Genomic DNA, 25,682 nt, shown 5'->3' on the forward strand with positions numbered 1-25,682 from the left:
AATTTACTAGGAGTAGTCCAGCAGTTAGTAGTAATCTCTACAAGAGATTTCGTAATGTGGAATGGTTTAAAGGTGAAAGTTTTCTAAAAGACTGGCTCTACTGCTTGGCTAAGTTGTAAATTGTCTAGATTAACAATATAAAGCGTATCTTTAAGAAGCGTTACGCAGAAGTAGTTTAATTAGCAGTCACCATAAACTATGTGAACTGCATCGCCTGGGGGGTCGGGGTCGCAATCTACGCTGAACCGCCTTAGACTAACATACACATTCCGGATTGCGGTAGGATGTGCGCGTAGAAGCCCGTGTCATGTACACACAGCATTTAAATTTGGCTTATAGAAAACTGTAGTCCGAGTCCTAAGCTGCTTATTTTCAGACCGCGGGCGCGTATCGTATTGATTGTCTCATTGGTACGAAAAAATCGTCCAATCGTCTCATTGCAGCGCGTTGGAGTGAATGCTCCCTATCTTTATCACGGATGGGATGAGCGACCTCGTTATGGTGAAAGTGGAGATCAAAGTGATGATCTTTAGAAGCTAGAGAATCTTCATAAGTTAGAGGATTTCTATATACAGAGAAGCTAAAACGAAGGCAGAGGAGTAAAGACAGTGTAGTCACGATTCATGATACAACACGACATATCAAAATTTTCGAATAAGAATACTCAAATGATGGAGAATTGGAGCAGATTGTTCTTGTTATAAGGGGCTGCTTTCAGTAGAGGGATTCCTTGGAGATACATAGCAGAACTTCACTACACAAGGGGCTATTTATGGGCTTATTTAATGTTATTATTTAAATAGAGAACTTTGTTTTAAGTTTTCATAAGCCCAATATCTGACTATGTTTAACTTGCTCCTTGGACTCCATACGCGACACTTGCTTGTAGAATTAGCTTTCAGTCTGGGTAAGACACCGGACATTTAGTTTGTAGGGATCTAATTTCACTCCTTAGATTCTATCTCTCATTTGATTTAGCCTGAACAAGGATGGTGCTGAAAATCTCGACAAGCAGTCAGCTCACTAATACCAAGTCCTGGTTTTGATAACTTCGCAGTAAGTGTACAGTATAGAGTACAGGAGCAGTGATGGTGATAGCACCATTTGCAATAAAGCTACTAGGGCGATTGAATACTGTATGTCACACGACGGTTTGGTCAATCGGCTTTTGTTCCTAGGTCATCACCAGCAGAGGCTACATCAGATGAGGAGTAGACTATGATAAGCAAAACTGGATCCTTGTAAACTAAATTCTCTAAGTGTTACCTATACTAGAAGCTAATTGAGGGAGCTATCGTAGCTGTGTGAGACTCAAAGGGTCTTTTTAATAATTAGTCGTTTTGCGAGCAGGCCATGGAGAGGACTCCATCTATCACCGACGATCTCGCACGAACCATCGCGATATCTGCCTACATATTCTGACAAGCGGTAACGCTCAGAGTATTTGAGTATACCAAGGTAACCTTCAAGAACTAACTCAAAGGAAGGTTAGCCTACGACACTTGCAGGCCAGCTATATCAGAAATCAGTTCTCACTGCATAATTAACTTGTTTCATTAATAGTAAGTTGCACACCCCAGTAAAGTACACCGACGTAATCCGAATGTTACCGCGAACGTGGTCGCTGGTCGGCTTTCAACCCTCCGTGCTTATTAGGAAGAGGACCTCTCTGATTACTTGTAACAGTAAGCAGTTTCTCCCAAAGTGATCTGTTGCAAACTTTGCAATTTTCATATGCATAAGCTTTGTTAGTATAATGCTGCCTACTAATCAACCGTAGATTGCCCGATAGCCTTTTTATAGCCAGACCAGAGGACACAGATAATGACAAATCGATCTTTTTCACAATCCTCACATATTAATTTCCTCGCACTCGAATGTACAGCATGTGCTTGTTTGTGATTATTACCACGACTACGGTTGCCATTGCATCGGCTTTGACAGTGGATCTCTCCTTAGCCTCCTGTCCTAATGTGACAGCCCTGAACACCACACAGGCATTTGATGGAGACGGAGACGATTTCCTACCAATAAATGCTTCTGATGGCCCTATTTTTGGCGTAGAGGTGGTTGCGGCGTCACCGGACACTAGCTTTGAAACTATCATATGCCTCCTCGTCGCACCTGGAGACAAGGAGGCAGTCCTTGAGCAAGTGGCCACGCCGCAAAGCCCTTACTTTGGTGACCAAATTGGTTGGGTATATTGTTATGATAATCTCGATGACTCGAACTCATTAGACGAAAACGGGAGTTCATAAGCGGCTTAGCCTACAAACTGTCACGCTGTCTAGCTCGATGAATGTAATTCCAAGGAGCTGGAATCTCAAAGCATGCATAAAGATCAAAAGACAGGGGGGTATTTGGTTGAAGGCGCCTGGAACTGATGTTAGTGAGATGTTAAATTTATTTGATTTGACAAGTCCTCGGCTTCAGCCGTGTACTGTGCAGCTATGCCCGGGTGACAGGTGTGTCGGGCTGAACGCCTTTGGCCCCTGGTCCAAGTGCAATTGTTTATTTTCTTCGTCCGTCTTTTTTGGAGCTACAGTGGCGATTCTAGTATCATATCTAGATATAAGTTATACACAGTAGATCTAAATGATATAAAACAGTTTGGTTAGTTAGTTGGTTGGCTAGTTAGTTACTCTAATAGCTGTAGTGTAGCGAGTAGGGTCTCCATACTTAGCTAATTAGATTGCGTTTCTTCTAATTACACGAAAACCCCCTCCAAGATCGATTATAATATGCAGCCAAAGCAGCAATGATAGATAGATTCCATTATCACCCAGGCTATAGTCAACTTAAATTATGTTTTTTTATTAGCTACTTTACTCAACAGGAATGACATTGCTAATCTATAATAAAACGGATACGTTGTTGTTGAACCACGCTGTTCTTGCGTACGCCAATATACCAAATCGCTAGACAAAACTCATAGCATACCTCGTAACTGCGTCACCATAACCCAGACTGAGATAAGGGAGAATGTCGCAACCCCATGTAACGTACAATTCAAATAATAGGCTTTGCATAGGAGCTATTGGAGTCTAAAAAAAATCTCATCATTTGTGTTGAATGATACAGAGGGCTGTCCGAAGTGGTTAGATACAGTCGCTCATAAACTGGTTGCAGTAGCCAATCAAGGAGAGAATTTCAAGAAAGCTGCTTCAACACTAAAACTCAACAGCTACTTTCTGCAGTCTCAGGAAATAGACAACAAATTGTTTTTCGATACTGCATTGATCTGCATATAATATTATACACAAAGGGATGTGGCTGGCTTAACATGTCTCACGCCTACGTCATTGCCTCCTTGTTCGTGCACGCGACCTCGCAGCTGATCTTGTTTATCTCAACTGGGGTACCCCCCCATCTGGAATCTACCAGATTCCCAGAAAAACAACACCAAACTTCGACATACCCCTCGCAGCCATGAACGACCCCGGGCTAGACGAGCCAGCGCAAGAAGCCGCCCAGGATGTTGAAAATAAAATGGAAGTCGAAGATGAGCAGGCGGAGCGCGAGGAACGGCAGTATCTTGATCCAAGTTATGTAGCCAGTATTGTTATAACTACGTATTCGTTGTTTAATTTAGACTAACAAAGAAAGCAGTCGATGGTGGTTTGCATCTACAGCAAGTCCACTCATGGCAGGAACCTTTGGTCCAATTGCAAACGGCATGTCCATCTGCGCCCTGGTTGAAAAATGGCGCGTCTACATCCCACCCGGCAGCGACGAGGCCCATGGAACCAAAATCGCAGATCCGAAATGGCTCATTGCAGTGAACTCAGTATCTCTCGTTTTTGCCCTATCGGCAAATGCCAGTCTGCTGCTCAACATGTCGAGAAGACTCAAATTCGCTATTGCGCAACCCATTACCATCATTGGGTTTTACATGGCTAGCTTTCTGCTCATAGCGCTGGTTGGAGTCGCTTCGTCATCGGTCTTTCGTATTCAGCCTATGCAGCAGCATGCACTGAGCCAGGCTTTTTACTATGCGATTATGGCGGCTGGGGTTTACTTCATCATCGCGTCTTTGATGATGTTTACGGCGTTTGGAGCGTACACTGGGCATTATGATCGCGAATTCCGACTCACAGCTAGCCAGCGGACGCTGATGCTGCAGACCATTGCCTTTATGTTTTATCTCCTCATAGGAGCTCTGATATTTTCTTACGTGGAGAACTGGGCGTTTTTGGACGCGGTCTTTTGGGCTAACTTTACACTGCTCACCATGGGATTCGGCGGAGAATTTGTGCCAAAAACGCACACTGGTCGCTCTTTGTTGATTCCATACGCCATTGGAGGGCTAGTAACGGTCGGTCTGGTAATCGGATCTATCAGGTCGCTAGTGCTCGAGCATGGAAAGCAAAAGATGACGGCTCGGTTCACAGAAGTCAAGAGACAGAAGGTACTGCAGTCGATTGATGAGGAAACAAAGACGATACGTATTTCGCTTTTTGAGAAAGTAACGTTTTGCTCAAAGGGCTTGAAGGAATCGCAAAGACGTGAGCAAGAGTTTCGCGTTATGCGACGTGTGCAAAAATTGTCTGAAAGGAAGAGAAGATATACTGCCTTGGCACTGTCAACAGCTGCGGCGTTGATGCTGTGGTTCATGGGAGCTCTAGTGTTCTGGTACTCAGAAGAGCCACAAGGATTCTCCTACTTTGTCTCCCTCTACTACGCATACGTATCGCTGCTAACGATTGGTTACGGGGACTACGTCGTCGAGAGTAATGCGGGCAAAGCCTTTATGGTGTTCTGGAGCCTAGTCGCGGTCCCTACCCTTACAATCCTCATTTCCAACATGGGCGACACGGTCATCAAAGCTTTCAAAGACTTCACAATTTGGCTTGGCTCCCTCACCGTCTTACCTGATGAAGAAGGTTTAAGTGCTGCACTCAAAATTGGATGGACAAGAATCAAAAAGGGCAAGTGGGATAAGAAAGCCTACCAAGATGATTCTGCTAGCGAACACAAGCACTACACCCAAGACCGACTAACGACATACGCCGAAGAAGCAGATTTTGGAGAGAAAGAAAAAGAAGCAAGTCAATACGATGACAATCTCGAATTAGATACCCACTTCTACCACTACGTCCTCGCAAAAGAGATCCGCACCCTCATAAAAGATCTCGAGATAGAGCCATCCAAGCAATACGAGTACCACGAATGGGAATATTACCTACACCTAATCGGCCAAAGCGAAAGCGACGCTTCGTACCACCGGCGACCCCACGCCCAAACCCACTACCACGACGGCGAAGCCCCCAAGATCGGGTCTGCGGGCGATGGCAAGCAGCAGCGCTGGAGCTGGCTTGGCCTCCGTAGTCCGCTCATGGGCAACGTGTCCGAGCCGCAGTGGCTGCTTCAGAGACTGACTACGACGCTTGAGAGAGCGATGCTTAGGATGAGTCTGGGTGATAATAAGGCTAAGAGGGCGAGGCCGCCTGTTTCGTTACGGGAATTGAGGGGTTCGGGTAGAAGGAAGGTGTCACAGGAGATGAAGGGGAATATGAGGGTTGAGGGGCGGGGGGAAGAAAAGGATTCTGCGCGTTGAGGGTGATGGAAAAATTATACTTGTCTGGACATGCTGGCAGATACATGCTTGTATAAACTTTTAACCAGTTGAATCCGAATCGTAGTGTGTTACTAGATATACACAGATGAAGCGGTGTTCGCATGGCCAAGAGAGCAGACTTGTCCTTTGCAAACAAACTACCTACTTTAATCGCCCAAAATCGGCCTTCAACTCAACATCTCCGTCCTCATCCAGCACCTTGCCTCGATCCCACTCCCTGGCCTCTCCTTTTCCTTTCCAAACCACATCCTTTTCATTCTGTCCTTCTCCTCTCTCCCATTTCCTCACTTGTTCGTCTGTGAATCCCGCAGACTTGAGACGTTCGGCGCCCTGTTGCTTCCAGCGTGCGCGGTCACGCAGCGCCTCTAAAGCATCACCCCAGTCGTCTTCATTGTCAGAGTCTGCACGGACGTCGACTTTAGGGTCGTAGGTAGACGAGAAGCGTGACTCAATACCCATAGAGTTTGGTTTGAAAGCGCCGCGGCCTTTAGAGCGTACCGTGGGTTCGGAAGATGGCGGAAGCGGGCCGACAATGGCTTCGAGAGGGTCGGAATCAGATGCTGGGGAAGTGGCACGTCTTTTGGAGCTTGGACGGTCGTTTTCCCGGTCAGATCTAGGTTCGGAGTTTTTTTCGGTATCTCTAGAAGAGTATCCCCTATGTTTGCGCCGTTTTTCATGCCGATCATAGTGTCGAGGTGGTGGTGACCGGGATTGTGAAGTTGCACCAGAGTATGATCTTCGTCTTCTGTGTCTACGCTCTTCGCGATCTCTTCTCCGTGACCTCCGGTCGTCATCAGAGTCGCTTCCTTTGTGCCCGTGAGCCTTGTCGCGAGGCGACCTTGACCGTCTACGTTTCTGCCGAGAAGAATCCCTCTCGTCATCACTGTCGTATCTCCTTTTGTGGCGCTTTCTGTCTCGGTGTCGGTGGGGCGAAGTATTCTTGGAAGGTTCTCGCTCTTTGCTTCTTCGCCGTCTCCTATGCCTGTCTCTACTCTCACTATGGTCTCGCCGTCTATCAGAGTGTGCTTTTGTGAAATCATCATCCCCTGGGACTGGAGTCAATCTTCCCGGGGCCCTTTTTTCTTGCTCCTCTTCATGATGTATCTCTCTCCTTTTGCGCTCGCGGTTCATCGTCCTCAGTCTCGCACGAGACTCTTCCGCCTCTTTTGCAAGCAGCGCTGCATTATGACGGTCGGTTTGACGGATGATGTTTCGTAAAAAGTTCTTGTTCGGTTTTGGGGCGCTGGAATTTGCTCTGAGACAAGTCAGCATTAACTACCTGGATAGAGAGTGTTGTTGTACTTTCAACGCTCATATAAAGCCATGGCTGGCACACAGGCTTGGAACGCACCTCCTTGGATTGAAGGCGTCGATGCCGACAAGCTCATATTTCTTTGTTGCGCTTTTTGCGTCTTGCTTCAGTAGTTCTGCAACATATTCGTCATCGTCTAGGTTCTTCGCCATGATTTGTGGTGCTCTTTATGGCCAGAAAAGGGTGAGGATTGCTAAAGATCAAAGCTCCTGAGATGCTCGAAGAATGATGTGTGATCATTCCAACAAACGACACTAGTCTGCATGCGGTAACTGCCGCGGGGAAATCTGCCCTCAGATGCCAGCCGCCGCGACCGTCGCCAAAACAAACACCTGAATTCCTTCATACTCCAAAACACGGGATATAGCAAGCAAAATGGGACCCAAAAGGAAGTCTGCGGTTCCGACACCAGCATCAGCGTTGGAACAGTTACAGCAATCACAGTCACTCAAGCTTCTGGCCATTGCGGAGACACTGGCTCCAAAAGATCTCCCTCAAACTGGGAAGAAGCGCAACTCTGCAGCATCTGAGGATAGCGAACAGAATAGTGACACGCATCCTGCAGCCCTCGAAGCCGATTTGTTACATTACAAGGTATGCAAAGCATAAGGACTTGCCTTGAGTCAGGTCTAATCACGACGACAGGAACTATTCAGCAAACTCCGCTTCAGTTATGTCGAACAAGTCACTAAAGAAAAGTTCTTACGCAGCATCACCGAGAACCCGCCTCGTCTCGTTGACGCTCACGAGAACGATGAGAAGGAAAAGGAGATACTGGGCCTGAAGGCAGAGCTCAAGAAGCGCAAGTTGGAGGTGGCCGACATCTTGAAGCAGTTGGAGGGCAAAGGCAAAGAGCTCGCAATACGCTACGAGGGCGTGCAATTACGGACACAACAGCTTGAGTCTCTTCCAAGTGAGATTGAAGGGCTGGAGGCGAACATTGAGCGATTGAAGCACGAACAAGCGCCAGCCTCAACCAATCCCGAGCTTGCTCTTCCGCTTCCTGAAACTCAGCGAGTGCTCAGCGAACGAGAGACAGAGCTCGCAGCTCTTAACGCACAGATTGCCAGTCTCCAGGCCACCATTCCGAACCGAGGCAGAGACTTGGAGAAGCTGGAGCGTGAGCTGCGGCCACTAGAGACACAAAAGCAGGGGACGGTAGCGGCGGCCAGAGAAGCTCAGAGGAGGAGGGAAGAGGGTGGCGGTATAGGGGACGAATTGGAGGAGCGAGGCAGGTGGCTCCGGGCATCTGAAAAGGCACTAGAGGAGATGCTAGAGGTAGAGGGGTGAGGATTTCACAAGCAAGCATGGGATTGGCGTGGCTGTGCTGGCGTTATGGGTGTAGGGACACGGGGCGAGCACTCGAGATACCACTGATTTGAATGTCGATTTTGTCGTTTTTTCCGGATTGGCGTCGTTGCCAAGCAGCCTTGTCAGTCGAGCCTTTAACACGGCAGCTGGTGAACGAGTGTGGGTGGCCCTGCAGATGCAGCTGCAGCGACATGATGCTCATCATAGTAGCGGTTCGCCTCATTGCCAGCGCATCGCGCACCAAGGGCGGCCATGGGGGCTAAAGCATCTCGGGAGCCGCTTGGAACGGTAATCAGGCGGCTGGGGCAGGGGCCGTTGGGCGCTGTGATTGGCCAGCCCCAGCCACTCACCGCTATGCACCTATCGATTACGTTGCCCGGCCAAAAAAACTCATAAACATGCAGGCGGCTGGGCCCGGCGGTCTCGTCGAGCTGGCTGCTACCGCTTCCCATGTCCCAGGACACCTGCAGCTCTCCAGAAACACCTTTGTTAAACCCTAACCGCATACCCGGAGACCCTTTGTGTACTCGCCCTCGACTCTCGCTCACCATCGCGAGCTGACGTTCACCCCACCAAGGCGAGCTGTCCACCCGGACACGCTCAGAACCCAACTCCTCAGGCCCCAACCAGCCTCCGCTTTTCGACGGCGCGAAGCTGTCCCTCGCCCCCTTACGCCTGTAACGACGTCACGACAATTTGCTTCCTGTTCATTGCTACATGTGCGCATTGTTATAGCGACAACCCAATCTTTTTTTGTCGCTGAAGCCGCCCACAGTCGGCAGCTTTCGCATCCACCATCACGGCACCACTAGACCGTTGGACCGTCTAATTGACCCTTGACTCGACGAATCTTCCTAGCACAATGTCCAATGGACTCTCGGACCCAGGAACGAGTGTCTACTCGTCGGGCTCCATGTATGTCGGAGACGGAACATGGGACTCGCAGCGCAACACGTTCTTGCTCCCCAATCTGCAGGGACTGAACTTTGAGACAACGCGCTTGAATGGTACGAACAGTATGCTATTAGACATGGTGACGAAGCTAATCTTTTAGGCATGGGCAATCGCTTTCGTAACATGCCTGGTTACAAGGCCCTCATAACCGCCCACGGCGTACTAGCAGTAGTTACCTTTCTATTCGTAATCCCTGCTGCCATTTTTATGGCCAGCTTCTACCACCGGAACCCGCGTACTGCCTTGCGATTCCACATCTGGCTGCAGGTCTCCGCGGTACTCCTCTCGACTGCTGCTATTGTCTGTGCCTTCCAAGCCGTGGGTCTTGAGAGGTCTCTAACCAACCCGCATCATGGCATCGGCGTAGGCTTGTACACTCTTGTCGTTGTCCAAGCCTTCGGTGGCTCGGTTATTCACAGACTAGAAAAAGGCAAGGAGAGATACAAGATTCCCCTTACGCTCATGGTATGCACACAACAGACAGTAGCATGACTCATTACTGACACTTGCAGATTCATCAATGGCTAGGACGAGCCATTGCACTGCTCGGAATTGCGCAGGTTCCACTAGGTCTAACCTTGTACGGATCGCCACTGGTTCTGTTTATACTCTTCGCCGTCTGGACATTTATCCTTGTGATTCTCTACTTTATCCTGTCATACAGAAGCCAGCCAGAATTGGACTTTGACGATCGTAGCACTTATATAACCGATCGCTCGTACAGTACCAGACGCAGTCGCCGCAGCAGGGGTCCAGGTGTGGGAAGGGTTGCAGCAGCAGGTGCAGCAGGTGCAGGTTTAGCTGCATTGGGTTCAGGAAGATCTCGAAGCCGGACTCGCAGCAGGCACGGTGGCACAGTCATTAGCTCCCGGAGAGATTCCCGCTCTCGTGTCACCGCTTCTGACTTTACGGAATCTTATCTGAGCGATGAAAAATACGGTGCCGACCGCAACAAAGGGAGTACCTGGAAAGATCGCCTTATTGGAGCTGGAGCTGCCGTTGGAGGCATTTTCGCTGTCAAAAAGCTATTTAACCGTAAAGAAAAGCGTCCTCCAACTGAGACCGGAAGCGATTTCAGCTACAGCCGCGGATTGGGCCCTTCTGAAGTCACTCAGACCGATATTTCGAGGCTAGAAGAAGGACGCGCCCCCGGATCTCCAGCAAATCGTAGAGACGACTGGCGTCGTGTCGAGGAACGTGATACCCAAGTCTCAGCAATGACTGGAAGCAACCTACGATCGAACCATCGCCAAACGAGAAGTGTAACATCTATAGACTCTTTCGATAGTCGGACCAGCTTCAGCGACGAGACCGACATGAGGCCCAAGGATCGTTCTTACGGACTGAAGGAGGGAGTCGCTACTCTCGGTGTATTCGGCTTTCTCAAGCACTCTCTGAGCAAACGTAGCAAGAAGAGGGAGGACGAGCATGTGGAAGAAATGAGGGAGCAAGACCTGGAAGAAGAACGCATCGCTCGCATGAACAGCCAACGTCGCAAAAAGTATGGTGCTGATAGCACACCCCCGCGTAGGGGCGGACGACCTCCATCGACTATACTTTCAGACAGCGATATTACCGGTATCACACCCTCCGTAGCCCGTCCGCCCATGGAATCTACCGTCACGCCATCAGTGAACCCTCATCGACCCCCTCGCGCTGGTGTCTATAGTGTCTTGTCGGACTCTGGATCAGAAGCTTATGACTCCCCTGGAGGCCGTCATCATCAACGACGTCGTACTGCGGGCGACGCAGCTGGTGGAGGCACAGTCATCTCGGCAGCTTCGCCATCCAAGCATCGACGCCGAGGCAGCAGAGACGATGTTGCATCTCCCCCTGTATCTGTCAAAGTCAAGATGCATAATGACGGACGCCATGTGACTTTGCGACGACTCAACGAAGAGGAGGCAGCTGCAGAGCGTGAAGCAAGGAAAAAGGATCGTCAACGAAAGAACCGCGCTGGAAGTGTTAGTTCATTGAGCGGTATTGGGGGCGACCGCTGGCGCAGGACTGAAGCCATGGAAGCGGCGCAGGCGCAGGAGATGGCACAACAAGCTGGCATACCTCCTCCACCCCCAATGCCTGGCTCAACACCTCTGCGCATGCCTGAGGCTACCATTCCCCCACCTCCTGCCGGCCCATCTGCAGCTTATGACCAACCCGGTCCCAGCAATCTTTCTCCACCTCCCATGCCAGGTGCGGGAGATACTATCCTAAGCAGCCCCCCGGGCACTCAAATTCACGGCACAGAGACGGATCTTAGCAACTACGACACCAACAGGCGTAGACGGAGAGCAGAAAGAGCTCAGGCCAAGCAGGCAAGGCTAGGCGGAAGTCGAGTTGAGTTCTCCTAATTGTTGAATTTTTTTTGCATGAAACGAGACGAGAAAAAAAGAGTAGTCGCTTACGACAGATATGTGTATGTGTGCGACCTGCATTGTTTTCCGGCGTCATGATAGTGTATTTATGTATGTAAAGTGAGTGAGAAGTGACGTTTGGCATGTTATATGACTGAGCGGTTGTTTTTTGATCTATTGGCGCCCTATGTTGCGCACTTGTTCATAGATTGAATTAGTTGTTTTTTTGTATAAAATACCATTGTTTATGTTGCTATACAGATGATGTTTCTAATTGATTGGTTCTTGGGTTGTGATTAGTGATGTATAGGGGTTGATAGTGTGAGGTTTCATCACTTGCTTCTAAAGGGAGTGGGTCGTAGGTGTGTGTTCTAGGAGCACGGGTGGGAGGGTAGATTGTGCTGTTTGTTGGTTCAGGCAATGTTGGTTAGCATGTTGAAGTCCTGATAAGGTCTGGTAAATAATTTTGATATGGCTTGTTCTTGTCGTTTTGGATTAGGTCACTATTATGTGTGAGAGGTAGACAGCTTAGACAGATATAATACTGTGTGCCTGTAGGTTAGATTCAGCACAGTATATCTTAGTTCAAAAAGAGATAGTACAAAACCTGCTTGGCGGGGGGTATTTGGACGTGCGAGAGCTACTTTTATATCATGCATGTGATGATAGTCCTGCCTCGGTTGGCTACTACTTCCTCCTCTATTAATCTTGTCTCCATCATCCACCTCTCTTACTACAGTTCTGTTCTTGAAGGCTATACCTCATTCTCTTGTCGATCCTCACAGGGGTATTCAAGGTCATCATCCGAACCCTATTTTAACATTCTCGCCAAAGGTAGTCTCGGCAGCAAAATGCGAGGGGTCGGCCCGCCATCTTTGACGATAGAACGTTGAACAGCTAATCACGAAATACGAAGCGGAGGTAAGACCAGAATAGGAAACAGGTTGATCCACTTGCGACTACCCGTACATAGCTCTGTCTGTACAACAATCCATTAAGTATCCTGCGCCAAGATAAACACTGTAGCATGTTACTCGGAGTCTACAATGTGGTCCGTAACAGCGAGCATAGCGGAATTATATCGGAGATAACAAGGTAGTCCCGAAGGCTTCTGGAGCGGTGAAGGAGTGTCTGCAGCAGAACTCTCATACGACTATGACGTAGCCTGGGATGGCTCGGTGGTATTATCGAGTACATATGAAACAGTGTAGAGCCATGTAATTACAGTACACACAAGAAGCATTTCAGTGTAACAGCTTTGTGGCTGATGAGATGGGAGTTTGCGTGGTACACACGCGACAGGCTCGCTAAGCCTAAGACGGCAGACTTTGCGAAGTTTGAGGGTTCGTTTGTGTATGAGAGCTGAACGGCGAAGTACACTCGTCTTCATGGAACTGTTTCCGCTATTGAGGCGGTTGAAAATTGCAGACTAGTTGAGTTTACTTCACAGGAATTAATATTTTGGTTGGGATTAATAATAAAAAGTGCCTGCTGGAGTCGCGTGTGGCGCCGATCGTTGACTGGAATCCGGTCATTGTTCGCTGTACGGACAAATAAAAACGGCACACTTAGAGACAATTGTCACACACGACACAGAGGTTAGATACACATCTGCTACCAGTACAGAGAGGGCTCGCCTAGAACAATAGATTGCCCGACCCCAGGATGACACAACGATATGAGTAGTCGGTGTAGTGCAAGGCGGCCGATGCATGTCAAGTAGGAAGACGCGGGAATGTCACTGCTATTCATAGGTGACAGCGTATATTTGGGCTCCAGCGCTCCCTCCCGTTCATGACTCGCCCGTTGAGCAATGCATACCCTTACAGCACATCAGCCATGTGGTGAAGGGGTTCAAGACGATCATGAGACGACGTTTTGGAATGCTAGCGGCGACGCGGGGCAGTGATGGTTGCATGAAGCGCCAGTGAGCCGAGTAGTCTGGATTGGACAACCCAAAAGCAAGCCACCGCCCTTGAATTGTAGACAGAAATATTTCGATGGTCAAGAGGGCAGTGTGTAGAGGAGTAACGGGTGACGTTGGGCTCTGCGGAGGACGTGCCAAGCATCACGAATCTTACCACGGGCGCAGCCGCTAGCGAGGCATGAGCGAGGGAGGTACATGTCGCCAGTTCCCCGGATCTACAAAGCCTCAACACCATGAATATACGTATGTACATGCAAATGTACACAACGCGGGCGGTCTTTCAGGACTTCTCGCGCCTTTTGCAAATTCTATTCGCCGTAACGTCTAGCGTAAACGTAACCGGACGGTGGCAGCACTACTTCTGGAGGCGGGTCCAGCCTCTCCCATTCGCGGTCGCGACGGTCCTGTACCAATTTTGATCGCTGCCGGCAGCATCTCGGAAGCTTGAATGTCGCGATCGGATGGTGGAGACCGCAAAAGGCCCTTTAGAGAAGAAGATATAAGTTATCAGGACAGCGCCGCAGCGGCGCGACAGACCTTTTGGGTTCGCAGTCCCGTATACAGACAGAGAAACAATGTTCGAACGACGCCTAGCAACGGAACGCGGCGACCCTATGAGACCTCTCCTCGCTCGCCCGCTCGCTATGCCCATCAAGGATCTTTGCTGGGCTTCTTTACCAAACGAGCGGCGACAGCTGCTGCGCCTCGGTGGACAGCAGCTGCTCGTCTGATACGTACACAGACGATCGATTCATGGCTGCTACTGCTACTACGCACTACGTACACGTCCAGCACACTCGACCGTCTCTCCATGTCAGGTGCTTTTGAGCTACGTCGAATTGTTGGGTTGCATGACGACAACTGCGGCAAGTATCGACGGCCCCATGTCGCCACACAAAACCTCGACAATGGAGCAAGCCGTTGTCGGCGTTATCAACCCGTGTCTCTCCCATTACACGCACGCTGCCCAAGCAGTGTGTCGGTTCATCAGTCAGGGAGTGAGGTGGTCAGTTCTAACTTCAGCCTATGTTTCTTGTTAGGCACTTGCGCAGCGTCTGACACCTCACGGCGAAATGAGATTGTGACGTTCGTTCCCCTTTGCGCGAGCGCGGATGAGCAGAGCAGAGCGTCTGCTGTAGCCAGGGACCAGGCCAGGCTGCGCTGCAGACAGCCCCGAGGGGGCTCAGCACCTTTTTGATACCGCGACATGAGCCTTTTCGATGTTCGGGAAAAATATCGCAACAACCCAGGGCATCCATTACGGGCTACTTGCCCAGCGGGGCAACCTCGGCCAGTTACAGGTCGCCCTAAAATCACACTAGCATGAAGCTCCCGTCGCTGGCAGGAACCGACCGTGCCATCGCTGCCGCATGCCCAGCGGTCAGCCTGGGATGTTTCTCCAAGCATGGTCCAGCCAGCAGACCGCCTAAGCCCATGGCTTGCGGCCGTGTGGTAAGCGTTAAACCGGCTTCCGACGCGCTGCCCTGCAGACTCCTTCCCCAGTCCGTGGAACCAGGGACTCAGGCCGCTTCTCCAGGCTAGGTCATTGGACTCGCAAGCCTCCAGCCCCATCCCGGCTGGTCCAGTGATGCTAACTAGTTGAGTCTAATATGCACTTTCGACGCTTGGGCTCTTCAATCGTCCAGGTTAACCAGGTGCGAATGAGCGTTCATTCAAGCACAATGACACAAGGAACCTTCTACGGTATCTCCCCGAATGTAGGCGCAACATGTCTGTTGTACTAAAAGGAACCAGCGGATCCGCTCGGCGACTGCATCCCTCATCAAGTAGATGACGAGACGTTCCCACACTAGCTTGTCACTCCCTCATGGCTTCCAATCCTACCTCGACTGCTCCGGTCAAGCGAGCCTGCGATAGGTACGTACCGTCGGTACACTCAACGTCGCTGCTCCCACACTCACACTCTCGCCCTTGTACAGCTGCCACCGAAGAAAGGTCAAGTGCATCGGAGAAGGCACCGCGCCATGCAAGAATTGTGTTTCTGCTGGTCTTGCATGCACATACAATGCCATTCCGCAAAAGAAAGGTCCCAAGGGCAGCCGCGCCAAAGTCCTCTCTGAACTCCGCGAAACCCAGCGCAACGCTCAGCTCGCTGCTGGTTACCCTACCGATCTCGGCTTTGACGGACGCTCACTGCCCGCCACATTTGCCCGCACCCAAGGGCTGTTACCCCCCGCTCTCGTCGAGAGCTGCATAGAATACTTCTTCAACCATGTTTACCCCTCAGAGCCTGTCCTGCACCGTCAAAGGGCGCAGGAAGCAGCCGTTGGCATGGACCGCTCCACCGAATCGTACTGTATGATTGTTGCGCTGTGTGCATACGTCATGATTCAGGCCAACCACAAACCATCCGTCAGCGTGCTCCCTCGTCCAGAGATGGCTCACATGTCAAATGTTGGTGTTGGTCACATACTCCTAGAAGAATCAGTCCGCGTGCGACAAGGCTACGACCACCGCGAGAACCCCACGCACACGAGCGTTCTTACCTCGTGGTTTTACAGTGGCTGCTACTTTGGACTGGCGCGAGAGAATACAGCCTGGACATATCTCCGAGAAGCCACAACTCACGCGCAACTGCTGGGTATGCATGATGAGGAGACCTACAAACACGATCCCTTAGATGTCTCCCGAAAGCGTGTCCTCTACTGGCTTTTGTTCATTGCCGAACGGTATGTCTACGCGCGCGCGCTGAACTTTTCTTCTGCGTTTGCTCCATTTTCTAACGGCTTGCCAGAACCTACGCTCTACACAAACACCGACCTATCACATTACACCCCACCATACATCCTCCTCAATTAGATGAAGTACCCACGGATCGGCCAATTGCGGTTGGACTGGAACTCATGATCAACATGTTCAAGATTATCGACGACACCTTTATCAACCTGTGGAATCGGGTACACAACACACATGTGAGCGCTGCATGGATAACGCAGGTGCAGACGCAGCTTTCAGAGGCCGTGCCTGCATATTTCGAATGCAGCGAGGCGCAAGAGGTGCAAATTCGTATCACTCAGCAGTGGCTCAAGTCACAGACCTGGCAGCTCAGTGTTTGTCAAGGGCTCGTAAGCAGCGTTTCGAATGACGTGCCGCTCACGTTCAAGTACCCGATCGAAATTGCCCGCGACCTGCTCACAATCTCACACCAGTTCTCGCAGCAATCCATGGAAGTTCACGGTGTTGGCTTGGTTAGTAGATTCATTTTCTTTTTGCATGCTTGTTCCTGTCTTGACATTGGAGTTCATCCCCGCTCCAGCCCCTCCGTCTCGTGCAGACATCCCTGTCATATTGCGATCTTACTAGGGCCGCGCTAGCCAACGTCTATCTCTGACGTCCACGCCCTGACTAGCTTAGCCCCCCCTCGACCTCACCCCCCTGGTCGTCCCTGCACATCCCACCCTTGCAACGTTTTACCCTATCTGTCAGGTCAGTCATTAGCTAACAGGATTGCAGATCGAGAAATTGTTCGACATAGCCTGTTGTCTGGCTGACGTGGTCGCTTGCACATCCTTCTCACCAGATGCATTTGCCCTTGGACCTCGCGACTACGTATCGCGGTTCTTGACACTCATCTCGACACTGCGTGGAGGACAGTCGCGATATCTTCCTCTTCTACTGGCCAAACTCTCCGAAGTCCTTCCCAATTTACCGCTTCCCCGATCCCTAAACCTCCCCCAGACGGTTCCCGCATCGACACTCGGCCTTAATGCTACTGGTTCGGGGACCCTTCCCTCCAACGTCGCCGAAGACTTTTCGGGAAGCCCCGCCTCAACTTCACCCTCGTACCATTCCAACGATCTCATTCGACGGCTGGCCGCTCAAACTGGTGCCCAACTTCCCTTCAACACGACTCAGCAATCCATGATTCCTGCCCCCACCACCCACGTCGGTGATCTGTCGCTGTACGACACCTCACACAGCACTTCACATTCGACGAGCACTGCCAACAGAAGCACCTCGACGACACCTGGTCCATACGAAGCGCCCATGTCACAGTCACGGTCGCAAATTGTAGGACACAGCAACATGCAGATTCCCACATCGCATAGCCATATGCAAAACCACCAGATGGGCGTCAATGCAACAGGATACGATCCCAGGTTTTCCATCCAAAACTACCCTGTGGATCCCATGATGTACAAGCAATAGATTTTATGGACGTCCAGAAGCAGAGCATGAAGTCCAGCGCATATCTTTTTTTTCCTTGTTCCCAGGCCACAGGCCCATGTATATTTGGTAGTAGGGTATAGTTTTGGCCCATTCAATTTTTTGTGTTCAACTTTCCGTACGGAGACCACCCAAAGAAATTTCGAGTGATTGAAGCAACGACGAGAGCACATTTGCAGAAAAAATTGGAACCAAGTTTTGAAAACGGCCTGTCAAGATCCACCAAACGAGTCCGGAACCAGGGTCCAAGACTGAAATCCTACGACTCAGGGCCACCAAGCCACCAAGCTCGCAAGGCCAGCAACGAACGACTATCTCCCGGTAGTCTTTCCGATGTAAAAAAAACACGATGAGATTGGGGGGTATCGCACGTGCTTGTTGGATGAGGTCAGGGCTGGGGGTGGAAAGTCGATGCGAGAAGAAGACAGGCATCACATGGATGAAGCATCGTACCGCAATGCCTCTTTCACGATGGCGCAGCCAGGGCAATAGTTGCGACAGTACCACATCCATGGCACGGTCAGCCTTCTCGAACACGAAGATTACAAAACCGTGAGCACATTACGTGCTTGGAAATCTTGGGGCCAACATGGTTGATCGTGGCAGCGAGACAGTTGAGGTGGTACTAGGATCCTGGGGCTTGACATGGCATGGATGGTGGCAGGTCGAGTGCGGCTGTGCTTGTTCCGCGCTCTCCGCAAACATGCATGATGACGGTGATCCCGGTACATTGTTATTGCGAGTACGAGCTCGGAGGTTGCCGAACAGCGTACTTAGAAGGCAACAAACAAGGCAAGAGGGAGAGAAGGAAGGGACCCGAGGCAATGGGTTTCTAGTATGCGAGAGAGAAGGGGGAGAGACAGAAAAAAAAAGCGTCCAAGCATACCTAGTCAAATGTACACGCGTTCCAATGTTTTTCGAAAATCCATCACATGTGCATGACGATTATGAACTGGCGAGACACGAAGGGGATAGTGCAACCACCATGTCCGGCACACTAATGCGCGAGCTAACGCCAAACCCGCCTACCATGCCGCCCAAGTCACGAAACACGTTGTTGATGGCGAATGCCACGTGACGCGCTTCAACATGCAACACCTGGCCTGACTCGCAACCCCCCATTGGGCTTCAACAGGGCTATCACTGTCCCCCCTTTGGATACCAATTGCACGGTTCACGTCGAAAGTGTCTCAAGCTTTATCTCTGGGGTCGGCCCGTCTAACGTCGGAGCGTTTTTTTCCTGCCCTCGCCTGCTCCCCTTCTTTGCTAATTTTTTTTTAGCAAGATTCGCAAAAGCTTCCTCTGAGGTGATATCACTGACAGGCTAGGGGTGGGGGAAGGGGGGGCTTGCTTGGGTGAGGGGACTAGGGGGGACCGTGAGGGAAACCCTTGTTGGAGTTTTCCGCACTTTGAAGACGACATGGCAAACCCTGGGCCTGGTTCTGGGTATATGGTACTACTGCTGAGTACTATGAGGTGGAACGGGTAAGCCTTGCGGAAAGCGCTTTTGTCTTGGAGTTATTCTAGACGTGTGTCGATTGGGTCAGCAAAACGGCAGCTTCCTGGAGTTCTTGGTGGTTATAGTATTAGGCGGTGACATGCGCCGCGCCCAGTGATACACTACACAGTTAGGCAAAGAGAAAGAGAGATGACTAGTTCCGCCACGATCTCGGAAGCCCTTAGCATGGTGAGATAAATGACGGATCGTTCCAAAATGATGTTTTTGCAAAGGCAGTTGATGAATAGGGCGGGTTAGGCATGTCAGTTGGGGGGGTGAGCACTATTAGGTTTTAGACAATCTTCCGGTGGGTGTTAAATGGAAGAAGTGAAAAAAACTTAGCACGTTGTTGGTCGTGCCACTTGTCATACGTTGTTCGTGGTCTCATGGACAACGATCAAAAGTATGTGTGTTAGCGGACGTTGACGCAGATGGCGGGTGCGCACGCACCTGAGCTGAGACAGCCAGCCATCAATGACCAGCCGGTGAAGCATGAGCATTGTCGTCTAGTGGGTTGAATAGCGGGGGGCTGGCTCCAAGTGACTTGGCCTTGGCTGGCAAGGCAAGGCAAGGCAAGGCAAGTAGACTAATGCTCGCCAGGGCGCGACATCGCGCTCCTGGCGCGTGGGCAGTGAGTCTGGTGGGTTCATCTGGTGGCAGTACAGTGGCGAGTATACTTAGTGGCTCATGCCATGCCAGTCATGGACATGATGCCATCCCACGTCGCGGTTCCTTCCAGCTCATCATCCACCCATGCTCCATCTCACTGTCTTGCGCTCTCTCCATCTGTGGCCATCGGACCGACTCCGCAAAACCGCGCTATGTTTCGTCCCTCGTCCGGCAAGCGACTGCCGGTTAGACCGAGTGCTCAGGAACAGATCGTCGTTCTCAAAGTAGGGCTTCTTTTCCCGTCCTGGCACATGCGTGCTCATGTCGAAACGGTTTGGCTAGTGTCGAGTCGTCGTGGCTGGCGGTTAGCCATGTGCATGGGAGCAGGGCGGGCGTGTGCACAAGCGACGTGGGGCTAGTCCCGAAACAGTATAGCGTGTTCAACTAACTTTGTTCTCATGTAATTCCAATGACAGGTAGCACGGAAACGCTCGTGTTCGCCTCTAGCCCAGACACTCTTCCCTCTCACACTATCGTGCTCTCTTACTCGCTCTCCCTCACGTGTCTATATACATGTGCTCATATGTACTCGACGGCATGCTCCTTCACGCGTGCTTATGCAGCTTGCACGCTACTGCATAAAAAAAGAATAACATCCCGCGCCCCAGAACACGCCATTGCTAACCCGACGACTCGCATAACTACTTTACTTACACATGCGTCTAAGCGGATGATGCTTCTCTTCAATCAAAGCATATCACGCGCCAGCTCCAACTGCTGCGCGCTAAAGCCCAGACAAGACATTGTCTGCGAAGGCCCTGCCATTGGCCGGGAATCTGATGCTTCCGTTTCCGTGCGCCTCTCTTCCGCACTCTGTCTCTGTTGCCTCTTTTATGCTTAACAATCAGCGTTTGCCGCGACTGAAGAGACCGTGGTCCATTGTCACGTCACTGCCGTGCAATGCTGCCGTCTTGAAGGATTCCTCCCGCATACGCGTCTTACCGGCCTCTCGCTACCCTACACCACCTGCATATCTCTATCGCTCACTCCGTGCCTGGTGAACCGCCCACCCCTAGTAGTACGAGGTACTCCAACATGCTGTAACGCTGGCTCGGGTCCGTGTCGCATATACATTTCACATGCACACATACCATCCTTCCAACCCATACTGGTATCTACATGCCTCCATCCACGTCCGTGACAAATCCGTGTTTTTGGCCCTCTAGTTGGCTTACGTTCCAGACCGGAAACATGCGAACAAGAAGGTTCACCGATCGCTTCTGGTCCAGTGCGGCGGGTAGCCGCTCACAAAAGTGTCCAAATCGATCAATCACGCTGCATTCCTGGGTGCCCTGCCCGCCCGCAACATTATCCCCAAGCCCTTAGGATCGCAAGGTGGCACAATTTGCCCGCCCCCCCCTACCCAATGATGCTCACCGACTCTAATGACTATACTACTTAGTAGATACTTACTTACCCATACTACTTACGCTTGGAGCCAATCGATCTCGGATAGTCGTATAAAATACTCGCTTATGTCCGACGCACCGTCCTCCTCGCCGTCCTCCTCGCCGTCTTGTCTTACCGCGCTCGCCGTACAACGTATTGATCCTTTCATCGCCATTCTCACCGTCAAGGACCGTCCGCTGCTGGGCGAGGGAGCTTGGGCCTACTAGCAGCGTCTTGCTAACTGCACATGGTGTACTTACCTTGTGCTTCTTGTAGACACGATGATGCTTGCCCTTGGGCGGTTCCGCCGGCTCTCGCTGACACCTCCTTTGAGCGACGGTGGCGCCGCATGCATTCTAGTCCTTGTTGATCGGTGTCCAGCATATCTCACGATGGTTGCCCATGGCTTTTTTCTTTCTTTCCAAGTGAGTCATGGACGACGCAAGTGTGCGTGAAGCTTGTCATCAAGCCTCCCGTCTGATAAGCGTAGTGCTGATCACGGATGGAACTCTCCCTGGTCTTTCATATAGAATACTTACTTACATGGATCCAACATGCGTACGTACGTACGTATCAATGTACAAACATGGAGTGGGCCGCGATTTCCGATGTCGGTGCGACCGAATGGAGCATCCGGCTGTGCTGCACTACACTTGCTTTTAGCGGAACTCGATAGCCGTGCATACCTCTGCAGGTACTGATGTGCACCATCTACCGCTTGATTCGCCGTCTATCCTCCCATATTTAGATGAACTGAGTCGCCTCTTTTCTGGATCCAATAGTGAGAGGCTTACTTGTATTATGTACACACACCATCTACCGCATGTGGCGCCGCACTCGAAACATCATGCATGCATGCAGAGTGTAGGATGCCCGCAACAGCACAACCATTTGAGTTGTCGAACCATGCTTATGCTCAATTATTTTGGTTATTCGATCCAATCAGACCATGTCTTTCGTATAGCAGTAAAACTCTACCTGCATCATTGCACCATATCACATCACACTGTGTGGCTCGGGAAAAAAAACAAGAAATCCCCACACCACTTTGGTACATTCGCTGATCCTTCTCCTTCTCTCCAATCATACACACCTCCTCCTGAATAGAAAAAAGATGATTTGCGCGTTTCTCCGCCTTCCCTTCCCTTCTCGTTTCCTTCCGCCGCTTCACGTGTCTTTTATTGGGGGCGAGAAGCTGCCAGCGTGGCGCCTTTTAGCTTCGACAAGTGAGAGACCTAGCTTCATGGCGCAGAACGCCATCGCCCGCACACACGGTCATCTGACGTCCGGCATGCCTGTGTAGGTGGCGAGTGTGGGATCCAAATTTGGATGCACGCATGCATATCCAGACGCAGTGTAGGTATAGCTGCAGATGTGTGGTCTAGCGAGTAAGGTTGGTAGTGTTGCGTTGGAGTGGCCGGCATGTAGTGTCGTGGACTATGAGGGAAGGGAGAGGCTTTGATGACCGGATACTGAATGAGCCGATGTGAGATGTGGGTACTGATTGTAAGCTTTAGAATACTAAGAGACTGGTGATGCTATGTTTCTTTTGCGATGTCTCTTCACAGTAGTACGACTGTAGGAGTTATTTGTTTACCTAAATAGGCCTGCCCGTTTGAGATATCTACTAACCAGCCATCATTTTTTTGTACTAAGTAGGGAAATTTACTTGGTTGTGTGAACAAATCAAGTATTGTATTTTCTCCAGGGCAAAGATGGAGACCACAATCACAGCAGCATATTTCCAAGTCCTTAAAATAACCTGTGAAAAAAAACCCCCAAGTTACAGAAAACTGTTTTCAGATCAAAAATTAAGGCTTTTAATTCTAAAACTCAGCACATTCATCACTCTATCAGAATCTGAGTTATTTACCCCGCTTACACAAGACAAGAACAAATCCACGGAGCAAAACTGTATCAGTCCGCAGAACGCCAATACCACTACCAAGAAACTCTGCGTTTTCATGAATAATTGATTCCTATCAGTCTCACACCGATCTGTCTTTAGCTGTTTACCGGATAATGCACACGTTCCCTAGAAGCTCACAGTAGCCTCTTAAAGGAAGGGGGTGGGAAAGAAAATCCCAAGAAAGCTTATCCAGAAACCAACTCTTAACAAAGCCACTTCATCGCTGTGAGTCTCGGAAACATCGAAGAGGATCGGATTACCTTTTTTTTCCACTTTGGACTGTCCAAAAAGATAATCAAGTGTTTTTTTAGATAGCATTTTGACAGAAGAAGCTAAGTTTTGGTTTTACATCATTACATGGATATGATAGCTGATTTATCTTTGGTCATAAGAAAGGGAGAGAAGAGACGAGAACGCTCTTAGTAGCTGATTTTTTCTAAAAAAAAAATCTTTCGTAGACGAGTAGTTTCTTTAGATAGGAGATGATGGATAATCTACCATTATAGTAGTTATTCACCTGCCTTGCACAACTACATCGTATCCCCCCCCTCCCCTCTTACCCATTCAATGTAAATCTCATTCAAAACTGTATCATCCAATGTTCGCTCTCACAACAGTCTTGTATTAGCAATTTTTCTATTTCTAGTAACTACCTACATTCCATTAATCTTAACCTAGCGCCCACCCTCGTTAGAACATTTTAGATTTAATCTACTATAGCTTCTCTTATTTGGCTCCGGCCTTTCGGGAACAATTTTTGTGAAACAAAATTTTGGGATTTATTAGAACTAGTCATACAGATATTCGAATCAGCAACCACGCGTAAGCGCCCATTCTCAGCTCCACCCATCGAAACCGTCACGCCCGCCCATCGATATCGTCACACAGCGTCCACACGAACGACAAGCCTGCGACGCCTTGCTCGTACCTGGCCGTAAACACCCAGCTCTCGACCAAAGAACCACAGGATCAACCCTATCCACGCCTTGCTCTCTTTATTCTATAACCTATCGAAAAACTCCCTCTACTCAATCGTCGGTTCTATGGCGTTAATAGCCTTATTAATAAGGTCAATTTTACCACTGAGCCAACGGCAAGTATCCTCTAATAGTCCTAACCCGCGTTCGAGCATAATACGCGTGCCTACTAAGTAGATCGCGCAAGCGTTAACGTTATCTATATACGCGTACTTATCTACGATACGGATACTAGTTAGATCCCCAGGCATAGCATAGTCTGGCTAAAGAACACGCAGCTCATACAGCCCATCTAGTATCTAGCAGCTAAGTTCGTGTTCAACATTGCGAGATAGCTGGCGAAAGAAAGCTAGTATAGCCTTTAAAGCTGCGGTAGTAATCTTAATTAGTTATTAGTGTCGTAAATTCAGCTCGTCGCGGGGAAATACTCGCGATAGTGGCCACGAAACGAAGCTCGACATAGTAGTAAGGGGAGTCGAGATTAAGTTATGATAGATTTGTGCCTTTAATGAGATACGATATAGCGAATATATAGGCATAGGAGCGCTTTGCGCAATGTGTTCTTATTGCAACTATAGTTTATTATCTTATCGCAACCGCAGTTCGCTAGGCTGCTACCTTCGTCGTAACCGCATTTTAGTTATCGTACCCAATAGAGATTTGTCTATTTAATATATACCCGTTAAGAGGCTTTAGTAGTAATACCAACCCGTTTTTTAGGGTTTAACAGGGTCTCGCAGAGGTCCACCCGAATCCTTTTATTACGTACTTTGACTGTAAAGCCAATTTTTTTGATACCCGATTCTAGCAGGTTAGGGTGTGGCCTGCCATTCTTTTCTGAGATAATTGATCTGATACGCTATATAGCAAACAGAGGGAAAAAAATTCAAGCGAGCGATAGCCTCTCTTATTCCAACACATGAGGCATGCTTCTTGTTTGTTTCCCTCTCTTCCAAATGGAGGGGATAAAAGAATAGCAAGTCAAGTGATATGGAACATGCATGTACACAAGAAAGCAGTATTAAAATCATGTTCGATTGTCTTTTGTACATGGAATTACTTGAAAACAACATTAGGAACTATATTAGAAGATACACAGAACTAGTGATTAGGTGCGTGATATCGTACTTACACATCAGTCTTGCCCCTCAGTTTTTTGCCCCCCCCCCCCCCCCCCCCCCCCAAATCAACAATGATGTAATGTGATAGATGCGAAAAAAATATACATCCAGCTAAAGCTACATACTATTCGCAAGTCATATTTAGGATGCAAACCACCGATAAAGGGGTCCCTCTTTTATGCAGTGAAGTGATGTTTGTATAGGGAACATAAAACACAGCTACAGCGCCTAATCTGCCGCCATCCAGGCATTGTTGTAAGCTTGTAGCGTAAATAGAATTTCTTCAAGAGGAGTTAGTATATAATCTTACTGATTGTAGTCGATCGAGTTGCAGAGCACGAGATAGAAGGGGTGTCATGGGAAGTGGAATTCATGGCTTACGTCGCCGAGTTCTATCCAAGGATTTGTTCTTACACCAAAAATTAAGTGAACACAGACAGCTGCAAATGTTTTTTTTCATGACTTCATTGAACTCATGTATTCAAAGGGGGGAAA

General features: G+C 49.6%; 7 protein-coding genes across 7 annotated transcripts; 6 read left to right on the forward strand and 1 right to left on the reverse strand.

Annotated features, from left to right (window-relative positions):
• Window positions 1–1,886: 1,886 nt before the first annotated feature.
• PSV08DRAFT_248571 (uncharacterized protein) lies at window positions 1,887–2,258 on the forward strand (the record flags this gene model as incomplete). The annotated part of the gene is made up of 1 exon (XM_014228364.1): window positions 1,887–2,258. One exon carries the CDS (start codon window positions 1,887–1,889, stop codon window positions 2,256–2,258), a length of 372 nt encoding a protein of 123 aa, XP_014083839.1.
• Window positions 2,259–3,283: 1,025 nt separating this feature from the next.
• PSV08DRAFT_392478 (uncharacterized protein) lies at window positions 3,284–5,557 on the forward strand (the record flags this gene model as incomplete). Its single annotated transcript, XM_014228365.1, has 3 exons — window positions 3,284–3,312; window positions 3,393–3,530; window positions 3,610–5,557. 3 exons carry the CDS (start codon window positions 3,284–3,286, stop codon window positions 5,555–5,557), a joined length of 2,115 nt encoding a protein of 704 aa, XP_014083840.1.
• A 72-nt stretch (window positions 5,558–5,629) lies between these two features.
• Window positions 5,630–7,078, reverse strand: PSV08DRAFT_47744 (uncharacterized protein). Its single transcript, XM_014228366.2, has 2 exons — window positions 6,930–7,078; window positions 5,630–6,833 (listed from the first exon to the last, which is right to left on the reverse strand). Exons 1-2 carry the CDS (start codon window positions 7,040–7,042, stop codon window positions 5,720–5,722), a joined length of 1,227 nt encoding a protein of 408 aa, XP_014083841.1. The 5' UTR covers window positions 7,043–7,078; the 3' UTR covers window positions 5,630–5,719.
• Window positions 7,079–7,226: 148 nt separating this feature from the next.
• Window positions 7,227–8,266, forward strand: PSV08DRAFT_47745 (uncharacterized protein). The gene is made up of 2 exons (XM_014228367.2): window positions 7,227–7,484; window positions 7,536–8,266. Exons 1-2 carry the CDS (start codon window positions 7,266–7,268, stop codon window positions 8,178–8,180), a joined length of 864 nt encoding a protein of 287 aa, XP_014083842.1. The 5' UTR covers window positions 7,227–7,265; the 3' UTR covers window positions 8,181–8,266.
• A 690-nt stretch (window positions 8,267–8,956) lies between these two features.
• PSV08DRAFT_225521 (uncharacterized protein) lies at window positions 8,957–11,771 on the forward strand. The gene is made up of 3 exons (XM_014228368.2): window positions 8,957–9,208; window positions 9,256–9,620; window positions 9,668–11,771. Exons 1-3 carry the CDS (start codon window positions 9,064–9,066, stop codon window positions 11,504–11,506), a joined length of 2,349 nt encoding a protein of 782 aa, XP_014083843.1. The 5' UTR covers window positions 8,957–9,063; the 3' UTR covers window positions 11,507–11,771.
• Window positions 11,772–13,884: 2,113 nt separating this feature from the next.
• PSV08DRAFT_248576 (uncharacterized protein) lies at window positions 13,885–14,634 on the forward strand (the record flags this gene model as incomplete). The annotated part of the gene is made up of 1 exon (XM_066092369.1): window positions 13,885–14,634. One exon carries the CDS (start codon window positions 13,885–13,887, stop codon window positions 14,632–14,634), a length of 750 nt encoding a protein of 249 aa, XP_065948914.1.
• A 508-nt stretch (window positions 14,635–15,142) lies between these two features.
• On the forward strand, window positions 15,143–17,935 carry PSV08DRAFT_402852 (uncharacterized protein). Its single transcript, XM_066093648.1, has 5 exons — window positions 15,143–15,314; window positions 15,377–16,126; window positions 16,192–16,369; window positions 16,400–16,645; window positions 16,911–17,935. Exons 1-5 carry the CDS (start codon window positions 15,265–15,267, stop codon window positions 17,604–17,606), a joined length of 1,920 nt encoding a protein of 639 aa, XP_065948915.1. The 5' UTR covers window positions 15,143–15,264; the 3' UTR covers window positions 17,607–17,935.
• Window positions 17,936–25,682: the final 7,747 nt, after the last annotated feature.

This window comes from Bipolaris maydis (assembly GCF_028858645.1).
Source record: "Bipolaris maydis strain C4 unplaced genomic scaffold PSV08scaffold_9, whole genome shotgun sequence".
NCBI lineage: Eukaryota > Fungi > Ascomycota > Dothideomycetes > Pleosporales > Pleosporaceae > Bipolaris > Bipolaris maydis.